The sequence below is a fragment of the Xenopus laevis genome, chromosome 8L, assembly GCF_017654675.1.
Source record: "Xenopus laevis strain J_2021 chromosome 8L, Xenopus_laevis_v10.1, whole genome shotgun sequence".
Lineage (NCBI taxonomy): Eukaryota > Metazoa > Chordata > Amphibia > Anura > Pipidae > Xenopus > Xenopus laevis.
In genome coordinates, this window is record NC_054385.1 from 68,795,039 (window position 1) to 68,821,988 (window position 26,950).

General features: G+C 40.6%; 1 protein-coding gene across 3 annotated transcripts; it reads left to right on the forward strand.

The window, feature by feature from the left end:
• Positions 1-2,266: 2,266 nt before the first annotated feature.
• Positions 2,267-26,307, forward strand: zc3h4.L (zinc finger CCCH-type containing 4 L homeolog). Of its 3 annotated transcripts, none has more exons than XM_041572925.1 (14): positions 2,267-2,932; positions 9,981-10,194; positions 10,637-10,747; positions 15,652-15,877; positions 16,300-16,445; positions 16,998-17,091; positions 17,341-17,462; positions 17,588-17,689; positions 18,234-18,345; positions 18,694-18,803; positions 19,652-20,508; positions 20,591-20,826; positions 24,253-24,493; positions 24,736-26,307. In XM_041572925.1, exons 1-14 carry the CDS (start codon positions 2,841-2,843, stop codon positions 26,129-26,131), a joined length of 4,059 nt encoding a protein of 1,352 aa, XP_041428859.1. In that variant the 5' UTR covers positions 2,267-2,840; the 3' UTR covers positions 26,132-26,307. The 3 variants fall into 3 exon arrangements, with proteins under 3 accessions (XP_041428859.1, XP_041428858.1, XP_018086302.2); XM_041572924.1 differs by having other exon boundaries at positions 2,270-2,932; positions 24,253-24,498; positions 24,738-26,307; XM_018230813.2 differs by having other exon boundaries at positions 2,271-2,932; positions 9,984-10,194; positions 24,253-24,498; positions 24,738-26,307.
• Positions 26,308-26,950: the final 643 nt, after the last annotated feature.

A 26,950-nucleotide genomic window follows, 5' to 3' on the forward strand; every position in this document is an offset into this window, starting at 1 on the left:
GAACAGCAAACGGCTAACTTGCCTTGCTGATAAATGTCTGACAGACATTTATTAGCAAGGCAAGTTAGCCGTTTGCTGATTAGGTTCACAATCCATACCCAACATCCATTGAGATTAACCTATTGTTGGGTCAAATAGCTGCTCAGCACTGTTCGTGATAACCCTCCATTACTGGTCAATCAACGTCCTGTTTCTCGCTGTTCTTTTAACCTTTATATATTATTTTTGTATGGACATCTATTTTAAATACAGATTAAAAGTTATGTTTTAATTTCAATGCTTCCAACTACTTCGGAGGTTATATATGGGAAGGTGCAACTGTGAGGGCCAGCTCTTTCTATTTCTCTCCTTTTTGTGCATATATGAATTACTAAGCTGCCAGATTCAAACACCAGAGACAGGGACATTCAACTTCGATTTTGGAAAAACAGTAAAAAATAAGTAATGGAAAGCAATTCAAAAAAGATTGGGGTCTGAAAACAACTGAACTGAAAAAAGTGTTTGGAAGGTGAACAACCCCTTTAACTGTGTGTAACTGTGCATGGTGAGCGACTAGGGTTTCCACCCAGACGGTGCTTTTAAGGGTATTACCCTTAAAAAAAAAAAAAACCCTTGGCCCCTCCCCCACCACCAATTTGCTCAGAACTTACTTTTTTTTCAGCCTTCTGGCCATTGCACATGTTGCTCTGCCCCTTTTGCATCACAGACCGCCCCCTTTTAACCCCACCACCGGCCAGTAACATTTTTCAGAAAAGGTAGAAACCCTATGGGCGACTCGTAGGGTTGCCACCTTTTCTGGAAAAAATGCCGGCCTTACTCTATATATATATATTTATATATATATAGTATATATAGTATTTGGCGCCATTTTGTGCTTAAATTGGCTGTCTGTGTTCATGGCACTGTTCTCACCCTGATGAAGATTCCTGTGCGGAATTGAAACGTTGGTCCACCAATAAACCTTTCAATGATCTAATGCTTTACTCAGTCTGTTTGATTATGGAGTGCTGTCCACAATGGAGATGTTTGTAAAAGTTTTACGGCCTGGCACCCAGCATTTGGATTACCCTTTTGGTTGTGCGTTCCTACTTCAGTTGAGTTATATATATATATATATATATATATATATATATATATATATATTTATTTATTTTTTTCCTTAATAACATTGGGATCAACCATCATGTTTTTCAAATACCAGCCAGGTGGCAACCCTAGCGACTAGACGCCTGAACAGTGGCGTAACTACAGGGGGATCACAGGGTGTGGATAGGGTTGCCACCTGGCTGGTAAAAAGTATGGTGAATCCCAATGTAATTAAAAGGGAAAAAAACAAATATATAGGATAGCCTGGTATTGTTTTTCCAGAAAAGGTGGTAACTGTAGGTGCGGGGAAACCGTGCCACCACAGCAAATGTGGTAAGGAAACTGTGTGTCTGAAGGGGGAGAGGGGCCCTGGTTAGAGTTGCCACCTGGCCGGTAAAAATGCTGGTTGATCCCAATGTTATTATTAGGGAAAAAAGATAAATATATAGGAAGGCCTGTATTTTTTTGCGGAAAAGGTGGCAACCCTAGCCCCGGTGCACATCCTGCCTGCAGGCCACGAAGAGAGTAGGGTTACCACCTTTTCTGGAAAAAAATACCAGCCTTTTTTCCTATTTGTCTTTCTCCCTACTAATAACATTAGGATCAACCATCATTTTATAGGCCAGAGCGGTAAAATCCCAGCCAGGTGTGGCACTGGCAACCCTAGGAGAGGATAGTTACATTTCTGTGCCCGAACATCGGCAAAAGGTAAATGCTGAATCATCAGATAGAAGTTGAAATGTATTATTTCTCCCTGTATATCTGACGATTTGTACTTCAAATTTATACGGCCACCTTCAGAAAGATCGCATAAATACTTTTTTAGGCAGAACACCCCATCGCACCCCCAACGAGGGGCAGCAGAGATTCCTATTTACAGTACAAATCATAATTATGAAAAGAGTAAGTAGTCAAACAAGAATGAAGTCATTAAAAAGAATCGGATTTTCTGCTCATCCTAAAAACTTTCACATTAGGGTTGAGTAACTCAAAATGGCGCTGATAGCTTTGCGGTGGAAGACAAGACATGTGCTCGCAAAGCACGTCACTTGAACTACATGATCCAAAATGCAATGCGGTTTGAACTGCATACGTGTCCCAGTCGTGGGCGCAGCTTACTCCTATTGGCTGAAAGCGCCTGCTTGTTTCTCCACCCATCGTCCTTCCCGAAGGCGTGCCGAACGAATTCGCAAACCTGCTAATCGCTACCCCCGCTTTCCGTAAATTGCCGAAGATTGCATCATCCTCGGGGAGGAAAAAAATACAATTGAGTTGGTTGGCTTCGTGACGTCGAAGCGAATGGCACCTCCCTCTAGCCCTGCGCGGCCGCCATCTTGAGTCTGTATCCAGTATCTGCGCCACGATACACGGAATCACCTTCTCCCAGGGACTAGCACCCCCAAATCCCCTCCTCTTATACCCCAAGCCCATCTGGCCCTATATCAACAACACTCCCTTCCTACCCACTACATCCCAACCACCTCCCGTCTCCACTATCCAGCTTTAGCGCAAAACCCCAAAAAGGGGCTTTTTTCAGAACACCCCCACCCTCCCCAAATACCCTTCCCTCATGCAACCTGCTTGAAGTTGTACTGTGAAAACAAGTGGATTGGTAAAGGAGCGCAAAACAACTACACATTCCCCCTTTCATTTAGATGGGCTTCAGATGGCGGAGGGCGCTTCATGTTTAAAGGGACCACTAAACGCATCAAAACTCATATTGTCACCCCAAAGTACAGATAATTAATGGTATTATGGCCGTCGAAGGCACCAGTGTCCATGAATCCTCCTCCCCAACATCAAACCATGAAAATCAACACAACCTCCTCTTCCTCCCTGCCGAAAGGTCGAGTAACCCGAATGATCTCTTCTCTATATCTTCTTTATTTCATGTTCACTACTGAGGAATGAACCATTCCATAACCCTTTATTGCTTTCTGTCCTCCAAACAGGTCTGGAGGGGGTCTGGGAGCAAAACTTCATTTGTCTGGGGGTACAGGGCAGGTAAATGGGGGAGGGGGGCTTGCTGTCAGTATTGTTATGAAGTGCAATGTTCTTTTTATATTATCTACGGAGATATACAATGGGAAGTAGCAGAATATATGTGAAGCATTACCATACATTTACTATTTCAGTCCATAAAAGGGGCATGCTTTAAAGTAAGGGGCTCGTGGAATGACTTGGCATATTTAGTCCTAATGTTCTGTCGTAGATAAGGTTTAGAAACCAGACTAATTGTTTTTCTCATTAACATGCAGTAAGGTCTATAAGGAAAGTGAGTTTTTTTAAATTCTGCCATCCCCTTTGAATGCTAAATTAATTTGATCTCTCAACACTGAAATTGTGGTCTTCCAGGACTTGTTGAACTACAGCCCCCAGCAGTTTAGTTAATGACAACAGCTGAGATATTCCTGGACTACACAGCTGCTAAAACTCAATCATTTTATTGTATTTTTTGTGATAAAATCTTCAGAAAATGCAATGTGACTGTAAGCAACTGGATTTATGCTGTTGCAAAATATTCTCAGCTTAGTTTTTTTTTGCTCTCGAATAATGGATAATATTTGATCGAAAACAATAGAAAAGATGCATCTTTATTTATGGCAGTCTGCTAGGAAAGGAAAATGGATGATTGGTGGGCCTCGGTGCATGACATGACAATCTATGCAGATCATGAACGCTTAACACTGCACAGAATTCTTTTGTGTAATCAGCCTAGTTATGTGTAGAAAAGACAAAGTTATCCTAAGAGGTTCTCCACCCAAAAACACTTATTTGTGTAATGAAAGAAATAGCAACTTTCCATTATACATCAAACATTTTCAATAGTTTTAAATGTATTTGTAAATGTAACTGGTATTGAAAGCTTTATCAGTCTGGCTGTTTATATTCTCTGCACTTCAGCTTCTGACGCCTGACACAATGTAGCAGAATCCAGTTTATAAACAGACCCATTGGAGAACTGAAGTCTACTACATGGTTTCAAAAGGCATAACCAGAGACCAGAAAGATTAAAGCATACTGCTTTCAATTGCACTTACATTAACAAACAACTTTAAAACAATTGACAAATTGTAATGAAAGAACTTAGGATAGTTAATTCAAATAATATCTGTATTTGTCATGCATAAGAACAGTTTTTAGGTGGAGGGACCCTTTAATTTGGACAGATATAATTATACCTCAGGAAGTGAACATGTTTTCCAACTTTTCAGAAAAAAACATACTATTTCATTTTAAAAATGTTGCCACAAAGCTTTAGTTTTTACTTGCTTCCCTGTTGTAACACAGGTCAAGTGGCAGACCTGCAAGCGAATTTTTTGGATTTACTGAAACTTACTGGCTTTTGTGGGACTCCATGTAATACTGAAAATGTTCATATGATTCATTCCAGTGGAATGTAACACAGAACCCCTAATCTATATTTGTATAGCCATGATGTAAAATGTTAATTGGAAATATCCAAAATAAAGTATTGTTAATTCAGCAGGCCATAGTATGCTGTTAGGGGTATACATAACTATTAGAACAGTTCAATTACACAGTTTTATCTCCCCATATTGTCTGATAATACAATATACTATGTGTAGTGGGCAAATTTATATTAAAAGGGGTGCACTGAAAACATGATCATACTGGGAATTGTAGAAGCTTCACCAGAGCATCTGGCCCCTAGATCTGTGTGTATTATATTGCACGTTAAGCTTTGTATTTGTTACATTCTTTAATTATGGCACAAGAGGATAACCCCTAAAGGAAAATTAGTCCTTATGGAGTTGTGATGAGCATGGTTTCCATCTGTTTTAACAAATTAACTTTCAGTAATGCACAACATTGATAACTCTAGCTTCCAAGTATTAAAGTGCCTGATTATGTTTGCTTGGCCTCTGTGCTGCAACAGATGAGCCAACATACCTTCCAAAATGCAGCTGTGTGTTCCTTTAAGGGCACGATTTCAAGACCATATTCTTAACGTTATCTTTTGTAATTTGTGAAACATTCTGTTTAGCATTGTTCCCGAGCTATAACGCAGTATGGTGTTTGAGCAGTTTGACACAACCTGTAATTTTGCTCTCAGAGGCTATCATATGGAAACGGAATACATTTTTTATTTTTGCCCTCATCGAGTTGTTACAAATCTGAAATCCAGAAGATAATGCATATGTTTTTGTTACTTTTTGGCAAAAAGTCAGCTGCAGCTTCATGGTTGTTGTACGATGTGAGAAAGCATGCTGGGAACAGGGGCTTATTAGGAAGCGCATGCAGTACTGCTGACATTGCATAATAGGTTGCAAGAGAAATTCTGTTTGTACTTGTGTTCTAATATAAGCCATAGATTTGTACTGAATTGTTGTTAAAGAGATGCAAATCTGTAGTTTATTGAGAAGCTGTATATTGTTTAAAAGATTGGTTGAGATATTAGTGAATAATTTCCCCGTCACTACTTTTGTGGCAGCTTTTTGTTTAATTTTTTCAACGCCTTGCTAAGCACAACCCAGAAATCGCCCTCCATTTTCTATTTATATTGCTCAAGCCTCGCCTCTGCTCTGGGTGACCTTTAAACTTGTTATGCTTCTCTTTTATTCTCTAATCCCTCCCTCCTTTCCGCTTAAGCTCTGGCTTTTTTTTTCCTCCCTCCACATCCCTTAAAAACAAGCTGTGTTACACAACTCTGCTGCGAAAACACCCTTCCTAGGCTGAGCGTTCTCAGTATCTAATTATATATAAACACACACACACTGTGTGTCTTTAACTATATATCTATCTATATATAAATATATATATAGAGAGAGAGAGAGATAGATAGATAGATAGATAAGGGCATCTTATCTTGGCATCATTTTCAATGCAAGTTAGTCTCCTAGAATTCAACTGCCCCCAGTTGATTGTAAAGGACAAAAAAAGTAATCTACTGAGGGATATAACTGCTCTGCATTTCCACTGTGGTAGCTTATAATAGTAATGCTGAGTGGGCTTTTAAACATATAGTCAGCAGGCTAGAACTGCTGCTTATCGGTAAGTTCAGCCGACTGTACCCCTCAGCAGGCAGCACCAGGACTGTTGGGTATAATTAACTACTGATATTAAAAACATGATTGGTTTCTGTTACTAGTGCAAAACTGTAGCCTTACTAATTGATAACTCCATTCCTTTTGCTTTCCTGAAAATAGTTTTCCTGTTATATCTTGCAATGATACTCATGAATCTTTGCAGTAATTGTGTAATCCTATTTTCCAATCTATCATATGGTTTCTGTGGCTGATTGTCCTTGTGTGTTTTTGTTTGCTTGTGTGCTTCCTTTAGTAATCGGGTTCTTTACCTTCCTTTTATGGAGTTTTTTTGTCAAGATTTTGATTGACAACTTCAAGGCTAATGGTACACATATTGTTTTCTCCACTTTTGTATATAGTCCATCAGAAAAAAAACAATCTGTTACCATCTAATCCCTGAATGTGTGTTCACTGTTAGGCCCATGAGATCAACCAGTCAGTGCGCTTACCAAATGTATTTCTGTGCTAAAATCCATACTGTATTTTTTCCATACTGAAATCCCTTCTGTGTGTGCATGCTGAAGTGCTGAACTCTTGGGCCTGTCACTGCACACACATTCAGAGATTGGAAGCCAAAGAGTTGTCTTTTCTATGCTGGCATATATACTCAAGCAGAGATACAAACCTTGTGCCAATTGCCTGTGTGCTCTTTTTGACTTGCCAATGTATTATTAGTGCTTGCTGAAATTCAGTAATCTTATCAATCAAAATCGGACTCCTGCCTGAAGAGAGAGAGGTTCCCGTGACTATATATTGAGAAAATCTCATATTTTGCTTAAAGCTTATATTACATGTTCTGTGTAAAGTTCCCCTATACGTTTTGCACGAAAGTCACATAACCCTAAATAAAGGGGCAGATTCATTTCAGGCAAATGTTAAGAATACAGAGAATCAATCAGCAGTTCCTAGGATTTGGCTCAATTCCAAACTGATACATTTTGGACTTCCTAAGGAACCAAAGTATTATACATTGTTTCTTGATTTGTCTCTGAAATCATTTAGGGGAAAATTGTATAAGTAATAGAAGTTAGACTTTGCATTGGTAGAAAAAAGTTGGTTTATTTCATGAAAAAGCCCTCTGCCATACGTATCCCCAGGTGTACATCATGTGCAGATTAAGGAATGCAGTAGAGTACAAGGTATTTCAATGTCTTGCATATCCCCGTGGGTAATCAAATCTTAAATTTATGTTGGCAAATATTTATACTTTTCATGCATGTTTATTCGTAACACTGAATGAATTCCTGGACTCATTTGTTGCCTGAATCCTGTTAACCCTTTATCACAAGGGGGGTTTTCCTCCTTTTTCTCTTAGAATGCTGAGTTTATAGACTGTTGTTTTTTATTTGAAAGGGGACCCTTATGTGCTGCTTATGTGTGATTTGTACCATATCAGTGTATATGTCTAAGTGTATTTAATGAGAGTAAGTTAACAGTTGAACATCACTGTGTAATTTATGCATATTTATTACATAAAGATGCTTGCATGTTAAGTGGAAGTAGATGAATAGTTGCAGCCAAGAATGCAGTGATGAACCTGTGGACATTTTTGCATACACACAGGTTTAATTCAGTTGTTTTGTTGAAGTGTATGAGTCAGAGCCAGCTCATAATTCTTGCCTTATTTTGGAAATGTTCAGGTGCCTCTAGGCACTTATGTAATGCTTTATATCCTTATGAAGTAGCACAATTTCCTTTAAAATTGTATATACCTCATACAAAGAAATAATCTTTGGGCTTGGTGGGTTTGAGCCAAACACATTTATATACAATTACGTTGATATAAATATTGAAGTGGAACAAAAATGTTGAAACACACACAATATATTACTTTTACTAGATCAGTTGGGATGCAAAATATTTACACCATTGTCATCCTCCAGAAGAAAGCCTTCCGTTAGCTGGTTTTGTAATCCACTGCTGTTATGAGCTGTATATTGTAGCATTAGTTACGAAAACAATTGTACTTTAGCTTTGACTTGCACTTTTGTAACACTAACTCTGCAATGGCAGATGTAGGACTTTTTTTTGCCCCTTGTGGCAGTAGAATGGCATATTTAAAAATGATTTGCTCTTTAGTTTAAAGGAGAAGGAAAGGTTAAAACTAAGTGAGCCTTATCAGAAAGGTCCAGCTAAATATACCAGTAAACCCCCAAAGTAATGTTGCTCTGAGTCCCCTGTCAAAAGAAACACTGCATTTCTTTCCTTCTATTGTGTACACATGGGCTTCTGTATCAGACTTCCTGCCTTCAGCTTAAACCTCATTGCCCTGGGCAAGAGCATGCTCAGTTTGCTCCTCTTCCCCCACCCCCCTCCCTTCTCTACTGTAATCTGAGCCCAAAGCAGGGAAAGACTCAGACAGGAAGTGATGTCACACCATGTTAATACTGCAGCTCCTATCCCAAACAAACAGAGAGTTTCTAGAGCTTTTTACACAGGTATAGTAAAACATTCTACAGAATAAATATAACATTCTAGCTTGCACTATTGCAGCTAATCTATTGGCAATAAAATGCTTCCGTAGCTTTCCTTCTCCTTTAATGTTTTGCAAATATTTCTACTGTGTGTTCTTTGCTATTCCCTGCAATAATTATACTGACTACATCTACCATTGATACAGTGTTGCTCAGGAGCACAGCCTACGCACAAGGCAAACTTTACATAACAGTATATTAGATATTTTCCAAAGGTAAAGGATCTTTACACTTACAAGCAATGATATACAGACAGGGCCTTCCCCATCTCCCCCAGTTGCCATGCCCTTGCTTTGTTGCAGATGTGCCATTTTGTTAGTTGCTGTCGGCAAGTATGCAGTGTGCCCAAGAATTATATAACCTATGCAACTCAACATTAAAAAATTACCTTTCGTGTACACTTTTTAAACTTTGTACAGGTATGGGATCTGTTATTTGGAAACCAGTTATCCAGAAAGGCCTTCTCACATACACTCCATTTTAATTTAAAAATGATTTCCTTTTTCTCCATAGTAATAAAACAGTAACTTGTATTTGATCCAAACTAAAATGTAATTAATCCTTACTGGGAGCAAAACCAGCCTATTCGATTTATTGACTGTGACATGATTTTTTAGTAGACTTAAAAGTATTCATCCAAATTATGGAAAGATCTGTTATCCAGAAAACCCCAGGTCCTGAGCATTATGGATAATAGTTCATATACCTGTACACAAATAGCTGGGTCAAAATAAATACTAAATATTGGCATCTAAGAAGAAACATTGGGTATGGTTTTTTTTGAATGTCAGCTAGCTGCTAAATTCTGTGTATTTTTGGCATTATAGCTGGTATGTGGTATCATCATATATTATAGCTTTCTGATAAGCTGTCTGCACAACTGTAAAGTAAATGAAATCTATGCACACCAGGCTGTGTATGTAATACCTTTGGCGTATACTCTGCAGTTTGCAGATGCACAGCTGATCATGCATTACATTCATCCAGTGAAGTTTGCTATTTGTAGATATGTATGTAGGAATATACATTTCAATTAGTCGCTAATCTATTTTTATATGCTCCATTGAAAGAGCATTACATTCAGTAGCTACACTACCTGCATCTAAAGTGAGGAGTATTCTTTATGGCCAGCATTTATGATTTTATGTTGTTGCATTCAACACAGTACATTTCTTCAGTGCTTATTCTGCTTTCCTGTAAAATTTCAGCGTAGCTTTAGCATACTGGAAAGGATATGTAGCAGAGTTCTTGCTTTCAGGTCTACTACAAACCGTAACAGTGAAGACATTTTTAAGAAAGCGGTCTAAATGCATTTTTTCAGTTAAGGTTGTAATGTGATTGCTCTCTGACTTCTCTGTATTTTCTCCAGCAGGGAGGATGGTGAGCTGGAAGAAGGAGAGCTTGAGGATGATGGGGGAGAGGATGGAGCCCGTGATCTCTCAGAGGCCCAGGCTCCACAAGAGAAGATTGAGAAGCATTACAGTGATTCTGATGACGAGAAGGCACATCGCAAGATGAAGAGGAAGCGACGAAAGGAAAAAGAGAAAAGGCGCTCTAAGAAAAAAAGGAAATCCAAACACAAGGTATTATAAATATATGCACAAGTAAAAGTCAAGAATTTCATGCGTAAAAGGTATTATTCATTCAGAATAATTCAGCACATGAATACCACTTTGGTAAAACTCCTATCTGCAGTGTACAGGAGACTGAATCATAATTGAGGGAAGAAGAACTCCATTGGCTCCACCTCCTCCACCTTTTGGCTTTACCTTTCCAGCCAGCAACCACTTTTATAGTCCTGTTCCAGGGTTTTTAGGATGTTTATTGCACAATTTTGTATTAGTGGACCTTTGTTTTTCACCATCATTCTGTTTACTGGGTGGTAACTTTCTTAGTTTTTCTGTAAGGAAACATTAATTATCCTGAGTACTTTAAAAAGGAAAGATTTAGGTTTAAAGCATCCAGACTTTGCTGATCAGTTTTCTAGAACATTATATCTTGATTGTTTCTGTTGCTTTTCTTTAGCGTCATGCATCCTCTAGTGAAGACTTTTCAGACTATAGCAATGAATCAGACTTCAGCCCAAGTGAAAAGGGCCACAGGAAGTATCGTGAATATAGCCCCTCTTACCCTCCGGTGAGTTCCAAGATCTCAGCTGATGTATTCTAGCATTTCTGTTAACCTGACCCGTGTCAGTATAGCAATTGATACAAAGTAATGCCAATATTGCAACAAAGAACTTTGAAGCATGCATACATTGTTTGTCATGATCATGTTCTTTTTACGGTGAAGCATTTACAGAATTCAGTTGTATTAAACAATGCTTATGCACATTTCTCCATATTGCACATATGTACGTAGGTGCTTAATACTTGTATTTTTTAATTTACTTTTTAGATAAATTCTTTCTTATTAAAACATATTCTACTTGCACCCTGTTATAGTGAAGACTAGTTTTGTCGTTAATGAACTGAGCAGGTCAAATATTTGTATAACCAGTTTATAAATATGTTCTGGTATGGCTGCAGAGAACCCTGGTTGTTTCTGAAACAACTCAGCTCTTAATGAGCATATATTATGTGTCAAAATAATGATTTCCAATTGTTTTTAAACTAGTTTTCCCTTTGAAAACAACTTTTTATATTCTCAGAAGTGATATTTCAAATGTGTAAAGCTGGCCACAGACGCAAAGATCCGTTCGTACGAATCAATGTACGATCGGACTTTCCCATCTCCCGACCTGCCACTAACCATTCAGATCAAAGTCTTACCATTCCGACCAAATAAAGTAGTTAAAGAACAGATCAGCCGATGTTCTGCCCCTGACAGCAATCGTACGATAGACAAAGTTAGTGACAGTCTCCCACTGAAAATCGTACGATCGGCAATACACGATGTGTAAATAGGCACATGGTGCCTCATCTGGATCCGTCGGACAGACATCTAGAGGGCTTCCTGAGAGCAGTGTACTCATGAGCCAGATCCACGCTACGCCCAGTACTGGCCTCCACCTGGGTAGCCAGGGCCATTCAAGCATGGTCCGAATCCCTGATCAGAGACATCCACGAAGGAGTTCCCAGATCGGAACTCTTGCCTACAGTGCAGTCTATCGCAGAAGCGTCAGCTTATCTGTGTGACGGCACCATGGACGCTGCACAGACTGCCATCCACACTATCGGTAGCGGCCCGTAGAATACTTTGGCTAAATAGCTGGGACGCTGACCTCAGCTCGAAGAAATTCCTAACTTCACTGCCATTCAAAGCGCAGCGACTTTTTGGAGAGGAACTTGAGAAGATCATTTCTCAAGACACAGGGTAAAAGAGCACCTTTCTTCCTCAGACCAAGAGCAGATCATCTACATTGGTAAGATGGGGAAAACATTTTTGTGGCCACAGCCCCCCTCAACGTTCCCAATTCCCAAACCTACTGACAAAGGCCGTCCAACATGGAAGTGCCACAAGTCCTCAGCCGATAAGTCCACTTCATGTTGACAGGGCACACCCTCTGGAACTACGGCAGCCGATAGGGGGCAGGTTGCTTCAATTCTGGGAGGTGTGGAGCCAACATTTGTCGGACACTTGGGTCGACGAGAATATTTCAGAAGGCTACCACCTGGATTTCTCATCCCGCCACCCAAGAAAATTCCTCATGTCCAGAGTTCCGGGCAACTCCATCAAAGCCCAAGCCTTTCTGAACTGCAGCAGTACTACAGCTCCAGCGAATATCGGCGACCACTTATCTGGACAATCTTCTCCTGAAGGCCAGGACAAAGGAGAATGTCAGAGCGGATCTTCAAAAAGCGATCACTATGCTCCAAGACTTCGGCTGGACAATCAACTGGGACAAGTCCAACCTGCTCCCCAGCTACCAGATGACTTTCTTGGGCCTCAAATTCAAAACCCTCACACAACGGGTGAGCTAACCCCAAGACAAATAGATGAGAATTAGAGACCAGATCAACATGCTTCTACACACCCATCAACCTACAATCCACCTGGTGATGAAAGTACTGGGTTTGATGGTATCATCCATAGAGGTAGTTCCATTAGCACAGATTCACCGACGCCCTCTATAAGCCAACATTCTATCCGCATGGAAGGGAGGCCCCCTTACCCAGAGACTGGTGGCTCAGATAAAACAACCTGTCAGGAGGCCAATCTTGGGCAACACCAGACTGGACCATGATAACAACAGACGCCAGTCTCCAAGGTTGGGAGGCAACATGGAACAACCTATCTCTACAGGGTCCATGGTTCCCAACCGAGGCCAAGCTGCCAATAAACATTCTGGAGCTCTGGGTGGTAAGATTAGCTCTCGATCGCTGGTCAACCCATCTCCAGGCAAAGTCGGTCTGAGTACAGAGCGACAACTCCACCTCTGTAGCCTACATAAACAGACAGGGAGGTACCTGCAGCAAATATCATTGACTGAAGCTCAACAGATATTAAGTTGGGCGGAGTTCACATACTAGGAGTGGACAATACGAAGGCAGATTTCCAATATAAGATGGAGTCCCTGGGATCCACCAACAGGATCCCGGGGTATGGTAACCGGGGTATTTGCAAAGCTGGCGAAACATTGGAGCAGCCCCAGATCGACCTGATGGCGTCCAGAGCCAATCGCAAGGTGACAAGATTTGCCCGCTCACGGGACCCTTTGGCAGCGGGAGTGGATGCCATGACACAGGTTCACAGCGATTCAACCTAGTATACATCTTTCTGCCTCTTCCCATGTTGCCTCGGGTTATGAAGAAAATCAGGCATTCCCACGCCACGGTGATTATAATAGCCCCTTATTGGCCCAGGAGAACCTGGTTCTCGGACCTTCAAGAGATGTCCATAGCACAACCAGTGCGTCTAACGGCCAGAAACGACCTTCTTTGCCAGGGGCCCATAGCCCACCACAATCCGGAACTATACGCTTTGACGGGATGGTTGTTGAGGCAGCCATTTGGAGAAGGCAAGACAAATGGCCGAAGAAGTCATCACCACGATGCTAAAGTCATGCAAGCACACGTCATCTAAGAGCTACCACAGGGTTTGGCGCAGCTATTGGAACTGGTTCAGAAAGGCACATTTACCTTTTTTTGAATGTAACATCCCAAGAATCCTATCCTTCTTACAATGAGGTTGTCAGTTGGGCCTCAAGTTGAGTTTGTTGAAGGGACAAGTTTCAACACTATCGCTGCTTTTTCAGTCACATCTGGCTTTGGACAACTCTGTCCGTACCTTCTTGCAAGAAGTAGCTCAAGTTGCTCCAACATTTCGACCTCCAATTCAAGTATAGGACCTCAACCCCGTACTGGAGGCTCTTTTAGACCTTCCATTGGAACCCCTGGCACGATATCTGACAAGTGGCTCACCTGGAAGGTAGTGTTTCTGGTGGCAATTTCATTGGCCAGAAGAGTTTCTATTGTGTGAGCCATCTTTCCTTGTATTTCACAAGGATAAGGCGTGTTACATACTGTAGACTAAAAGGATAAATAAGCAGCACTCAGGACTCCATGCAAACGTTTCGTGGGCACGCCCCTTCGTCAGACAGGCGTGCCCCCGAAATGTTACTACTTTGCAATAAACACACAGGGCCTGGCCTGCTTGCATGGAGTCCTGAGTGTCGCTATTTTTCCTTTTGGTCTACATTCATTGGAGGGTGCAGACCCTTCTTACTGAGCACTGGACCTATATTTTTCGAGAGGCCAGGGTGTGCTGGTGGTTTTCCTTTTGTGTTACATACTGTACCATCCTTTCTTCGGATGGTGGTGTCTTCGTTCCATATGAACAAGGAAATTGTGGTACCATCCCTATGTCCGGAACCCAAGAACAATAAGGAAAGACGACTTCACAACATGGATGCAGTCAGAGCCCTTTGTTGGTATCTGGAAGAGTTTCAGAGCTCCGTGCCCTATTGTGTGAGCCATCTTTCCTAGTATTTCACAAGGTTAAGGCATATTACATACTGTAGACTAAAAGGAAAAATAGCAGCACTCAGGACTCCATGCTAACGTTTCATGGGCACGCCCCTTTGTCAGACAAGCGTGCCCCTGAAACGTTACTACTTTCCAATAAACACACAGGGCCTGGCCTGCTTGCATGGAGTCCCGAGTGTCTCTGTTTTTCCTTTTAGTCTACGTTCAAACGCTATTTGTAGTGCCCACCGGGCCTCGAGGTATGGCAGCATCCAAGACTTCCATTGCTCGATGGATTAAAGAGTCCATCCATCAAGCCTACATTTCTAAAGGAAAAAAACCACCAGGAGTACGAGCACACTCTACAAGGTCAATGGGAGCCTCCTGGGCGTGGTGCAACTCGGCCTCTCTGAATCAGATCTGCAAGTTCTACAGTCTCGACAGGTTTTCCTAAGCAGAGGCTTTCTTTGGCAAAGTGTTGCACTCAGTGGTGCAATAAGGTGTCACAATCACTCACTCCTACTCCCTACTTTTATTGGGGATGCTTTAAGTGCCCACTCGTTCCCTGTGTCCCCCATAGACGATGGAAAAAATGACTGGGGTTATTTTTTTTTGGATACTTACCATTAAATCCGTTTCTCTGTAGTCGATAGGGGGACACAGGGCTTCCCGCCCCTGCTACGTGATGAATTCCCTGGGTTACCAGTTCTGCAAGTTGAGTTTTTATTATTCTGTTCAGCAGTCTCGCTTTAGTACAAACTGAGTAAGTTGGTGCAGTGTGGGGTTAAGCCAGACCCTCTGGCAATCCCTTATTAATTTATGCAGTCCTGCCTTCCAGTGTCCCCCTAATGACTACAGAGAAACGGAATGGTGAGTATCAAAAAATTTAGTTTTTTTGTGCATTATTTGTTCAAAATGCTATTGTAGATGCCCCTTTTGAAATATAATTTATAATAGCTGGAACTAAGTTGTTTAAGGCAATATTTATCTCATTTTATGCACAACGTAATATGAAGTGTAGTCCCAAGCTTTAATAAGATGTTCGTTCTCTGTTTTGCTTTAACTATAGTCTTGCTATCCATTCAGTGCATTCTTTGTCTTTATGTTCCTATTTGGTTTTTTGTTTTCTTTCAGCCTCATCAGCAGTACCCCCCACCACCACAGCACAATGCCCCACCCCCTAAGAAATACCCTAAAATGGATAGCAAAGGCTATGGGATGTATGATGATTATGAAAATGACCATTATGGCGAGTATGAGGGAGATGAGGGGGAAGATATGGGCAAGGAAGATTATGATGACTTTGCCAAGGAACTGAACCAATACAGAAGAGCCAAAGAAGGAAGTCATCGTGGCAGAGGTGAGGCAACAGATGTGTAGATTTAGAAGGTTATAAGCACTGAAAGCAAACATGCAGGACACAGTGTCAAACTCAAAAAACTATCCTTTCACCCATTTTGTTTTATGCACTGGGTGCTTTATGAATGAAGATAAGGTTTTAGCTATGTGTATCCAAGTGTGGTACTTAAAAAGTAATTTCCTTTTTCTTTAAATGTTTCATTTTAATTTTGTTTATGCTCAATATAAAATTGCAAAGATAGAAAATTCAGGATCTTAGCAAACAGAGACTCAATCCAGCCTACGCACATTTATCAGACCTTCCCAAAATTAATTTTCTTTTGGTTTGCTGAGGTTTATTGCAGTGGTTCATAATCTTTCCAGTGGGTTATTATTTTTACCTGTGCTAGAGAATTCTCTCTTAAATACTTGTTCATTCCTTAGGCATTAGAGGTAGAGGAAGATTTATGAGAGGCAGAGTACGTGGGATGATGCGTGGAAGAGGTTTTAGGGGTAGAGGTGGGAGAGGAAGAGGATTTCCAGGAGATGATCATCCTGATGAAGAGGAGATGTATGATGAAGAAATGGAGGTAATAATATTGTATGCTGCTATCTAGTTAACGCATGCCCCCATTATAGTTTGTGTTAATATATTTTCCAGCATAATCTGCAGAATTTTTATAGAGGTTATACAGTACATCGTTCACATAAGTCAGACCATGCATGAGCAGAACTTACAATTTAAGGTCCATATCACATTCACACACAAAGAATGCTATCAAGACCCAGTTAATCTGTTTGTATGTTTCTGGAGTGTGTTTCTGGAGTGTCGGAGGAAACCCAAGCAAGCATGGGCAGAATATACATACATTCTTTGTAGCTTGTGCCTTGGATGAAACCTAGGGCCACAGTATTGCAAGACATCAATATTAAATTATGTAATTTTACTGCTTGTGCATATATAAACAAAGCACACACTGAACCAATTTAAAAACTGTTTACAAAGCTTCATTCGTTTTCTAGATTAGCTGTTAGATTATAGTAGTATAATAAAAACTCCAGGAAACATTCTGAGATCTGAAAGTGCACAGGCCTGTATTTTGAGTGCTGTGATATAACTCTGGGGTTGTGTTGCATTGCAGTACTGTGAAGAGGAAGCAATGGAAGATGAAGAGTATGATGATTACTCCAAGGAACTTAACCAGTATCGGAGGGCAAAAGAGGGCAGAGGTCGAGGTAATCTCTTGATAAGTCTTGTACACTCAGCTTTGTTGAGAGCTGAGTGTTTTAAAAGCTGTACGTAAATAGTGCTGCTAGGCACTGCTTTCAAGAAAGTTTCTGATTGCAAAAGACTGGAGTTTTGCATTTTCAGTAATATGGGAAATATTTCTGTTGTACAGGTAGACCCATATAATTTTCAGAATTACAGTTATTAGATACATGATGCCTAATACAATATTTGAAACTCGTATGCTTTTCTTACAGGGTTTTTTAGAGGCCGCGGTCGGGGCCCACGTGGAAGGGGTTACAAAATCATGGGAAGAGGAAGAGGCCGTGGCAGAGGAGGGAAAGGAAATGACGAGGATGAATACTATGAGGAAGAGGGTGTAAGTTCTGTGGTATTGCAAGACATAAAGCATTTCTTTGCTTCTAAATTCTATTTTGTTTCTTTTCACCAGAATTTATTTTATCTGTGGAAACTGTACATTTCTGATTTGTCTTCACATACCAGGATGGAGGAATGTATAGAAATGATTATGAGAAACCACATCATCGGGCTGATAAAAAAGGAAAAGTTGTCTGCAAGTATTTTGTGGAAGGCCGCTGCACCTGGGTAAAGATTTTATTTACAGGCTTAATTGCCCTAGGCAAATGCCTCTTCTGCCTACCCCTAGTTTCAGCCCTGTGTCTTAACAACATAATAATCTTTTTTTTAAAAAAAAAAAGCAAGCTTAAAAAGTTTAGTTACCTGCATTGTTTTCCCTTAATCGGATAGCATGTCTTTCTGTGCTGGACTTTGTGGTGGAGCTCCTTCAGCTTTGACATGAATGTTGTTCCACAACAATGGGCAAGGTTCTCTATTCTTTAAGAAATAATCATTAACAGTATCTACAATTGTAGCCAGGTATTGCACAACTTAATTTCTATTAGATGCTTCATCTTGGCCTCGAAATTAATGTATACATTAACTTAATTTATACAGTACCGGGCCTTATCACAGGTTATAGTGTATCCGTTGAGCACTGATGGCATGATTTCAAGCAATTGGTATACTTCTGCTTAAAACATTTAACATTCATAACTTAAAACAATTCTGAACAGCATGTCTGCATGTCATATATGTATTTTCATACCTCTACCTTTCTCTTTATTTTCAGGGTGAGCACTGCAATTTTAGCCATGATGTGGATGTTCCCCGCCGACGTGGACTCTGCAAGTTTTATGTCAGCGGCTACTGTGCTAGAGCAGAAAACTGTCCATTCATGCACAATATCCTTTCTAGAGAAAGATATATTAAATTATCAGACTGCATATTAATGTGTAGAGCAGAATGAGATATGCAGATATACTTTGTATTCCTTTCTCTTTGCCTGTTACAAGATGCCATTTTCAACACTAACATGAAAGTATTCATACTGCTGAATCCAAATATTTGTCTTTACAAAAATGCACCAGTTGTTAAAAATGTTAGATATTGTCACAGAAAAGGTTAATTTGCATATTGTTTTGAGTTTCTCTTAGATCATTGTGACCATAGGGTATGTTTTTCTGTGTATCTGTTTATGCTTCTGCGTTTTTATCATGATTTCAGGTATTTTTTTCCTTGACTGTGCTCACATGATTTCCCTTGTAAGCTGTATCATACCACAGGAAATTGCATTAATGGTGAGGATTGTATGTTTTCTCATGAGCCCCTGACAGATGATACACAAGAGCTTCTGAATAAGGTACAGATTAATGCATGACTATTGACATTAATGCAGTTGTCTAAATTGTCAATTATGGGATATTTGTACATGTTCTTTTATATACCAAATAGTTTACATTTCAATAAACTTCAGCCATATAACACATTCTGATAAGGTACTGCATGAAGAATGGTGTGTAAAGAGGTGGTGTTGCTACCTTTACAAAAGCAAACCTCTCCCTTTTCTAAGCAGCAGCCTTTGAGCATCTCATCATTAGGGCAGGGGCACACGGGCAGTTTCCGGGAGATTTAGTCGGCTTAGTCGACCTTAAATATTAATTAAACCAGTAGGCAAAAAGTAGGTTCAGCTCAAGGAATTCATTCAGCAAATTTTTTGAAAAGTGGGATATACTGTTGCTTTAAATATGAAAGGGCCGTATTTATTAACTGGTAGGACTTTGCAAAAAGTGGACATCCCCTTTAAGGTCAAGGGCACACAAAGCATATTCAGTGCTTCTCTCCGCCTTTGGATTTTCTCGAGGTGGAGAGAAGCAGATCCATCCTGATCAGCAGCTTCCTGTAGCTGCACTGCCAGGCATCGCGTCAGCCTGAGGGCAGCTACGCAGAGTGGTCATCAGCCTGAAAACTCTGAAAGCAGGCATTTCCAGACGAATCTCCTCTCAGCGTAGCCACACTCATTCAAAAACTGTGCCTGCCAACGCATCTATAGGAAGCTTCTAATCAGATTGGATCCACTTCTCAGACTGGTGAACTTTGTAACTTTCAAGCTTATATTTTTTTTTGTGCAAAATATAATAAAAAAAATCTTGAAAATTATCATGCCACCAGTAGGGGTAACCATTTCATATACACACTTATTGGTTTCAGATATTGGCTGAAGATGCTGAAGCTGGAGCAGAAGATGAAAAGGATGTTGAAGAGCTAAAGAAGCAAGGAATCAACCCTCTACCAAAGCCACCTCCAGGAGTAGGACTTCTGCCTACACCATCCCACTCTCATGGTGCTCAGAGTTCAACAGGGCCAGCTGCTCCATCCTCTCCTACTGGTGGTAATTCTGCTGCAGGTGTGCCAGTGTCTGGTGGACCAATACCCGGCAGTCCTGTCCCTGATGTTCCTATATCTGGGGGTCCTATCCCAAGTGGATCGGTGCCTGAAGCATCTTTGGTGGGAGCACCACCACCTAGTGGGCCATTGACTGAAGGTCCCATTTCAGGTGGCACAGTGCAAGACAATCCAATTTCAGATCTGCAGATGCCTGTAGGTCCTGTAACAGGTGGCCCAGTTCCTGGAGGTCCTGTTGGACCATTTCTTGGGGGTCCAATAGCAGGAGATCCTATTTCATCAGGTTCCATACCAGAAGGACCTATGGCTGTTGGACAAATTATAGGAGGGCCATTATCAGAGGGACCAGTGCCCCCTATCCATTGTGTTCCTGGAGATCCTATGCAGACAGCTGTCCCAATGCCACCCATGCAACCAAGCCCAGAAGGCCTGATACTACCAATGGAAGTAGGGCTTGGAGGCCCAATGCCAGGAAGCCCAGGATCTATTGGTGCAGGTGACCTAATGCCAGGTAGCCCTTTGTCTGGAGGACCACCACCAGGATCAATGCCACCTGGTCAGCAGCAACCTATAGATCCCCAGATGTGCCAGAGGAAAATACCATCTCTCTTTGAAATTGTAGTGCGGCCCACTGCACATTTGGCTCATAAACTGGGAGTGAGGTAAGATATACAGTGAATGTATTTGACTTTTACTTTTGTAAGTGTGTGGGTAATTCCAAATAAAATGTAATTGTTTATGCAGACCACCTGGACCTCCTGGAGGTCCTCCAGGACCACCACCTCCTAGATTTCCTGGACCCCCAGGCCCTATCCATCATGACATAGAGATGGGCATGGATGAGAATATGCCCATAATGCCATATGGGCCAGACGATGGGCCTGAAATGATGAATGATGGACCACCCGGGCAAGTTTTCTACGATGACTACTACCAGCACCCACCAATGGGGATGGAACAAGAGATCATAAGAGATACAGGTACTGCTGCTGTATTGTCCACCAATCACTCTTGACTTGTTTGTAAAAGACATGTAAACAGGAAAAATAATACCTAGAATTCACTGCATGGCAATCCAGTTAGGCAGCACAGCTCAATAATTATGCCATGAACTCCCAGTACTACAAATTGTTTTTTCTTAAGGCTGAACAGCACAGATTTGTTATGTGGCAGTTCATTTTGAGAAGTTCTCCTATCTCCTTTGTAAATTGTTACATTTTGATCCACTGAATTTTCCATAAAATAATATGGGTTCTCGGAATTGAAAAAATGCACATAGTTTAGTATTTAAAGGAGTGTTATTTTATTTTATTTTTTTATATGGACTCTTTCCAGCTTTCACATTTGGTTACTGACTGTCTAAAAAGTAAATACATTGTAAGGCTACACATTTATTGTTATTGCTACTTTTTATTACTCATCTTTCTATCCAGGTCCTCTCCTATTCTTATTCTAATCTTATTTCAATTATTGCATGGTTGCTAGGGTTATTTGCACCCTGGCAGCAAAATTGCTAAAATTGAAAACTTGAGAATTGCTATATAACTTAATAAAAAATGGAAACCAAATGCAAATTGTCTCACTATCGCTAAATATAACTCGCTACGCCAAAATGTAAAGGCAAACAACTATTTAAAATGACAACATGCTTTAAAAAAAATATTTATATAACCAGCAACTACCAATGTGCCTTAGCTGATATAACAGATGTCAAATATAGTGTCCTGCTTCGGAAATTTTCATCAGTCCTCTTGCCTTTCCACATAACATTGCTAACCTTCTCCCAAAATACTTTGTTTTGGCTGACTCGTGTTTGCTGGAGACTCATTCTTTGCATTCTAAAGTTCTATCATCTGACCTACAAATAGTTGGTAGCTTGAATCTTTTTTATAACAAAATTATGTAATGTGGCTTCCTAAACAACTGGTAGTAAGTCACTTTATAATAAATTCTGAGGTGTTTAAAATATTTAATAATCATACATCCCAGATTTAATTTTATGGATTCTCAGACTGGGCCACCCTATCCTCTGCACTTCCAGCCCCTCAATTTAGGAGACCCTTTAAGTCAGTGATCCCCAACCAGTAGTTGCTCTCCAACCCCTTGGATGTTGCTGCCAGTGGCCTCAAAGCAGGTGCTTATTTTTGAATTCCAAGCTTGGAGGCAAGTTTTGGTTACATAAAAACCAGGTGCACTGCCAAACAGAGTCTCAATGTAGATTGGCAATCCACATACGGGCTACCAAATGGTCAATCACAGAACTTATTTGGCACCCCAAGAACATTTCTCATTCTTGTGTTGCTCCCCAACTCCTTTTACTTCTGAATGTTGCTCACGGGTTCAAAAGGTTGGGGATCCCTGCTCTAAGTGAATCTAATAGATATACTGTGTTTGTATGTATGTACTACTGACATGTTATGTACAGCTTTACTAACCATACACATTCAGATTTTATTAATTGTACTGTGAATGTTCAGATATTGATTGTATGTTTTAATGTCATAATCTAAAACTATCATTCATATTTAAACTGTGGGTTTAAAGAAGGTAAAATACCAGACCAGACTATGTTCTGGCCATTTAATTGACAAACAATAAGCCCACACAGGCCAAAAATCATACAAATCCTAATTTTATACAATTATACCTGCTCGTCTATGGCCAACTTTATGCATGCCAACAGTAGACTGAGTTTATGGTTTTGGCTTACAGTTGTATCTAAATTGGGGTTTAGTGGAACCTCAACAGAGAGCTTTTAAAGGAACAGTAACACCAAAAAATGAAAGTGTTTAAAAGTAATTAAAATATTATGTACTGTTACCCTGCACTGGTACAACTGGTGGTTTTCTTCAGAAACTCTACCATAGTTTATAAAAACAAGCTACTGTGTGGCCATGGGGGCAGCTGTTCAAAGCTGATAAAGGAGAAAAGGCACAGGATACACAGCTGATAACAGATAAACTCTGTTGTATACAATGGGATTCTTCAGAACTTATCTGTTATCTGCTGTGTATCCTGTGATTGAATGGCTGCCCCCGTGGCAACGCAACAGCTTGTTTATATAAACTTAGGGATGCACCGAATCCAGGATTCACCCTATTTCAGCAGGATTCGGATTCAGCCAAATCCTTCTGCCCGGCCGAACCGAATCCTAATATACATATGCAAATCAGGACTGGGGAGGGAAATCGCGTGACTTTTTGTCACAAAACAAGGAAGTAAAAAATGATTTCCCCTTCCCACCCCTAATTTGCATATGCACATTCGGATTCGGTTCGGTATTCGGCCAATCTTTCACAAAAAATTCGGGGGGTTCGGCCGAATCCAAAATAGTGGATTCGGTGCATCCCTAATATAAACTGTAGTAGAGTTTCTGAAGAAAAGCCCAAATGTTTACCAGTACAGGGCAAAATTAGATTATAAATGAATTACTAATAAAAATGTCATATTTTGGTGTTACTGTGCCTTTAAGTGCAGGATAATGTAAATTCAGATTATGTAAGATTGAAGTTTGTCTCTATTCAACTTCCTATATAATAAGCTCATATGGTATGAGAGAGGTGCTAACCAGCTAATAATAATAAACTCATATGGTATGAGAGAGGTGCTAACCAGCTGTTGTTAATGGTTGGTGAAGACGGCGGATATATGTGGCATTGTAATCTGTAGTTAGCAGATGGTATGGTAACACAATTGGTGCTGGGAGCATATGATTCTGGTATTTTGATAGAATTTGCTGAACCATGGTGAATGATTGGTAAATCTGTTTGAATAATAGTCTGGATATATGTTTTTTAGTTAGTTATTTAAATGATATTAATGGTTTTATTTGAATATTTCCCAACTTAAAGGGGACCCGTCACCCAAACAAGGAAGTGCTGAATGGAAAGTGAAAGTAATTGTCTGCCCCACCTCTATGCCCAGGGCATAGAGGAGTGGCAGACAATATTTGATTGACAGATGAGATTTTTACATGAGTTTACAACAGCTATGAATGCTTTAATAAAAAATAGAAATTGGATTTCATGTTTAATTTGAAAAATACTTTTATTATACAAATTTTTGTGTCTGGATGACAGGTCCACTTTAACTGTTTTTATTTGGGGGGGGGGGGTGCAGTCTTGTTGTGAGACATTGATAGATATCACCTGTTTTGACTGGCAGATTTCACAATTTTGCATCTCCCAAATGACATGAGATTTTCAAAAAGCATCAATCATTTACTGCAAATAGAGTGTGAAAATAGACACTGAAAGGGCTCAAACAGAAATCTAGTGTTGAAGAGTATTAAACAATGCTGTGTGAAAGACATAACCATAAACACCGTTGATTCACACCTTATATGCTTCCTGATTTTACCAGCCCTCCGGCGACCCCTAAAATAAAATTCTTTGCTTTGTAAATAGGTGACTATGATGGCTATGGTGGGATGCAGGAAGATCCTGGAGCCCATAGATACCAAGAACCTCCTCCAGACCATGATCCAGGAGTCGAAGTGGGGACATCTACTTTCAACAAAGGAAATATCCCAGATTTTCTTCCATCTGCCCAACGAGCTCTATATCTGCGCATCCAACAGAAGCAGCAGGAAGATGAAGAACGAGCCAGACGACTTGCAGGTTCCAATCCGCAGGAAAAAGAAAATGAAGAAGGTGAGAATCGACAAAAGGAATTGACCTTTTCATAATTCAGTCCAAAATAGTTCTAAAGTGCTCCGATGCAAGGATTAACAAATGTATGTGAAATATAGGCAATCAAACGTGTATTTATGAGAATCTGCTAAGAGGACTTTGTATAAGAAAAAGAGATAAGAGGCATTTTAAGTGTTATGCACTGCAACAAAAGCAAGTGTGAATGCATGGTTTGACTTTTCTTGCTTGCATTCTTACAGGTGACACCGGGAACTGGTACTCCAGTGATGAAGAAGAAGGGGGTAGCAGTGTGACTTCCATCCTGAAGACTTTGCGACAGCAGTCTTCTAGCCGGCCCTCAGCACAAGCTTCCCCTAGAGATAGTAGCGCAGGTGGACAGCTTGACCCACGCTTACAAAAGGGCCAGGCTACTACTAGCAGCCGTCCCACTGACCCTCGACTCTCCCGGGACCCACGACTTTCCCGGAACACAGAGCCTAACCCTTCAGAGGCAGGACCCAGTGATCCTAGGTTAGCTCGACATGCTTCTCAACCGAAGCAAGACTTACAAGGTAATAAAGCAGCTGCAGAAGAGGAAGAAGCTGAAAAAGTCTTGCGGGATAAACCAGTCACCATACCACTGGAAACTTTGCCAGGGCAGATGCTGAGGGACCCGCGATCTCAGTTGCAGCAGTTTAGCCACATAAAGAAAGATGTCAGTCTGAACAAGCCAAGCTTTGCTAAGACAATCTTGTGGAGTCCTGAAGATCTAATTCCACTGCCTGTCCCAAAGCAAGAGTTCATTCCTATTCCAGCAGCCCTGCAGTCCACGCCAAACCTGGATCCACGTCTTAACCGACAAACTGCCTCAGCACCTCAAGATCCACGTCAACGCATGCCTCCATCTGAACAACAAACCGCTAATCCAAACCTACCAGATTTTGAGCTACTGTCAAGAATCTTAAAGACTGTCAATGCTGCCTCGGTTACAACGTCTCCACCAAACCCCCCTGAAAAACCCAGTGATCCACGAACACGTAAGGCTCCCGCTGATCCTCGACTGCAGAAAGCTGCAGAACCTTCCCTGCCTTCAAGACCTACAGAGCACAGCCCTCCTCTCTCTGTGTCTCCACTTGCTGAGAGCACCTTGTCTACTGCCCCTTATGATCCCCGACTGCTGACAGCAGGGGGAGTAAGCAAAACAAGTAGTCAGAGCAGTGTTCTCAGCGGAATTAGTCTTTATGATCCCAGGACTGGAAACAAACCATCTGAAGCCTCATCCAATGAGGCATCCTCCAAAGGACTGGACAACAAAAGTGCAAACAAGCCAAAGGAGCCACTGTTTGTTCGGAAGTCTGCACTTGACCAGCCAGATACTGAAAAACAAACTCCTGAGACTACAGACCGGTACAACAGTTACAATCGACCACGTACAAAAACATCAGCTGCATCTAATGCACCTGATAGCAGTCAGCCTGCAGTCCACAATCTCCCTGTGCCATCTGTATATGGTTTAGTTAAGCAACCTACTAAACCTGGCAGTGGCAGCCCCTTTGCTGGAAACAGCCCAACACAAGACAGTGAACAGGACGCTGGTTCCCTAAAAGATGTTTTTAAAGGCTTTGACCCTACAGCATCCCCATTTTGCCAGTAGCGTTCAGTCTGACAATGTGCATTGCATATCGTATTTAAAGGATTCTCATACAGTGTTGTTAACAATGTCTATTTTTTTTTTTTTTTATAATACTCATTGTGCTGTTGTGTTTTTGTACATAAATCCACAACTACTTGTGAGATGTAAAGCCTCAAAGATCTGTTTTTAACAAATAATCTGTGTCTTGTCTAATGAATGACTCCTGTTTTTGTACAATATTTTTTTTTTTTTCATTTATAAAATGTATATATATGTCTAAATGATATATGTATATACACTCTTGTATAACATGCACAGTTGTTTGTGTGTATATAAAAGTGTTTGTATGCGTATATAGATATACATATACATGCACACACAAACACACACACACACACACACACACACACACACACACACACACACATATATATATATATATATATATATATATATATATATATATATATATATATATGTATGTGCTGGTAGATATATACATATATGGATATTTGTGTGTTTGTTTTTTGGATCTATAGATGCTGTTGCAAACAAATCTCAACGAACAACTTATTTTTTGTATATTTTTTATCTCTATATTCAGTCTAGTGGGTGCATGTCTTTCACTATAAGGCGTAGAGGCAGCTTATTGTTAATTTATTGTACAGAACGTTTATTCTTTCTAATGCCCAGGCCATCTCTACTACACACACATTTGTAAGGCATTTAGAATGGTTCCAGACGTGATCTAATACCTTGGGGGATAAACTGGTTATTGTAACTTCTTCTTAAAGTGGTTCTCCTCCCAAAAACAGTTGCATTGCAAAAAGAAACTGTTAT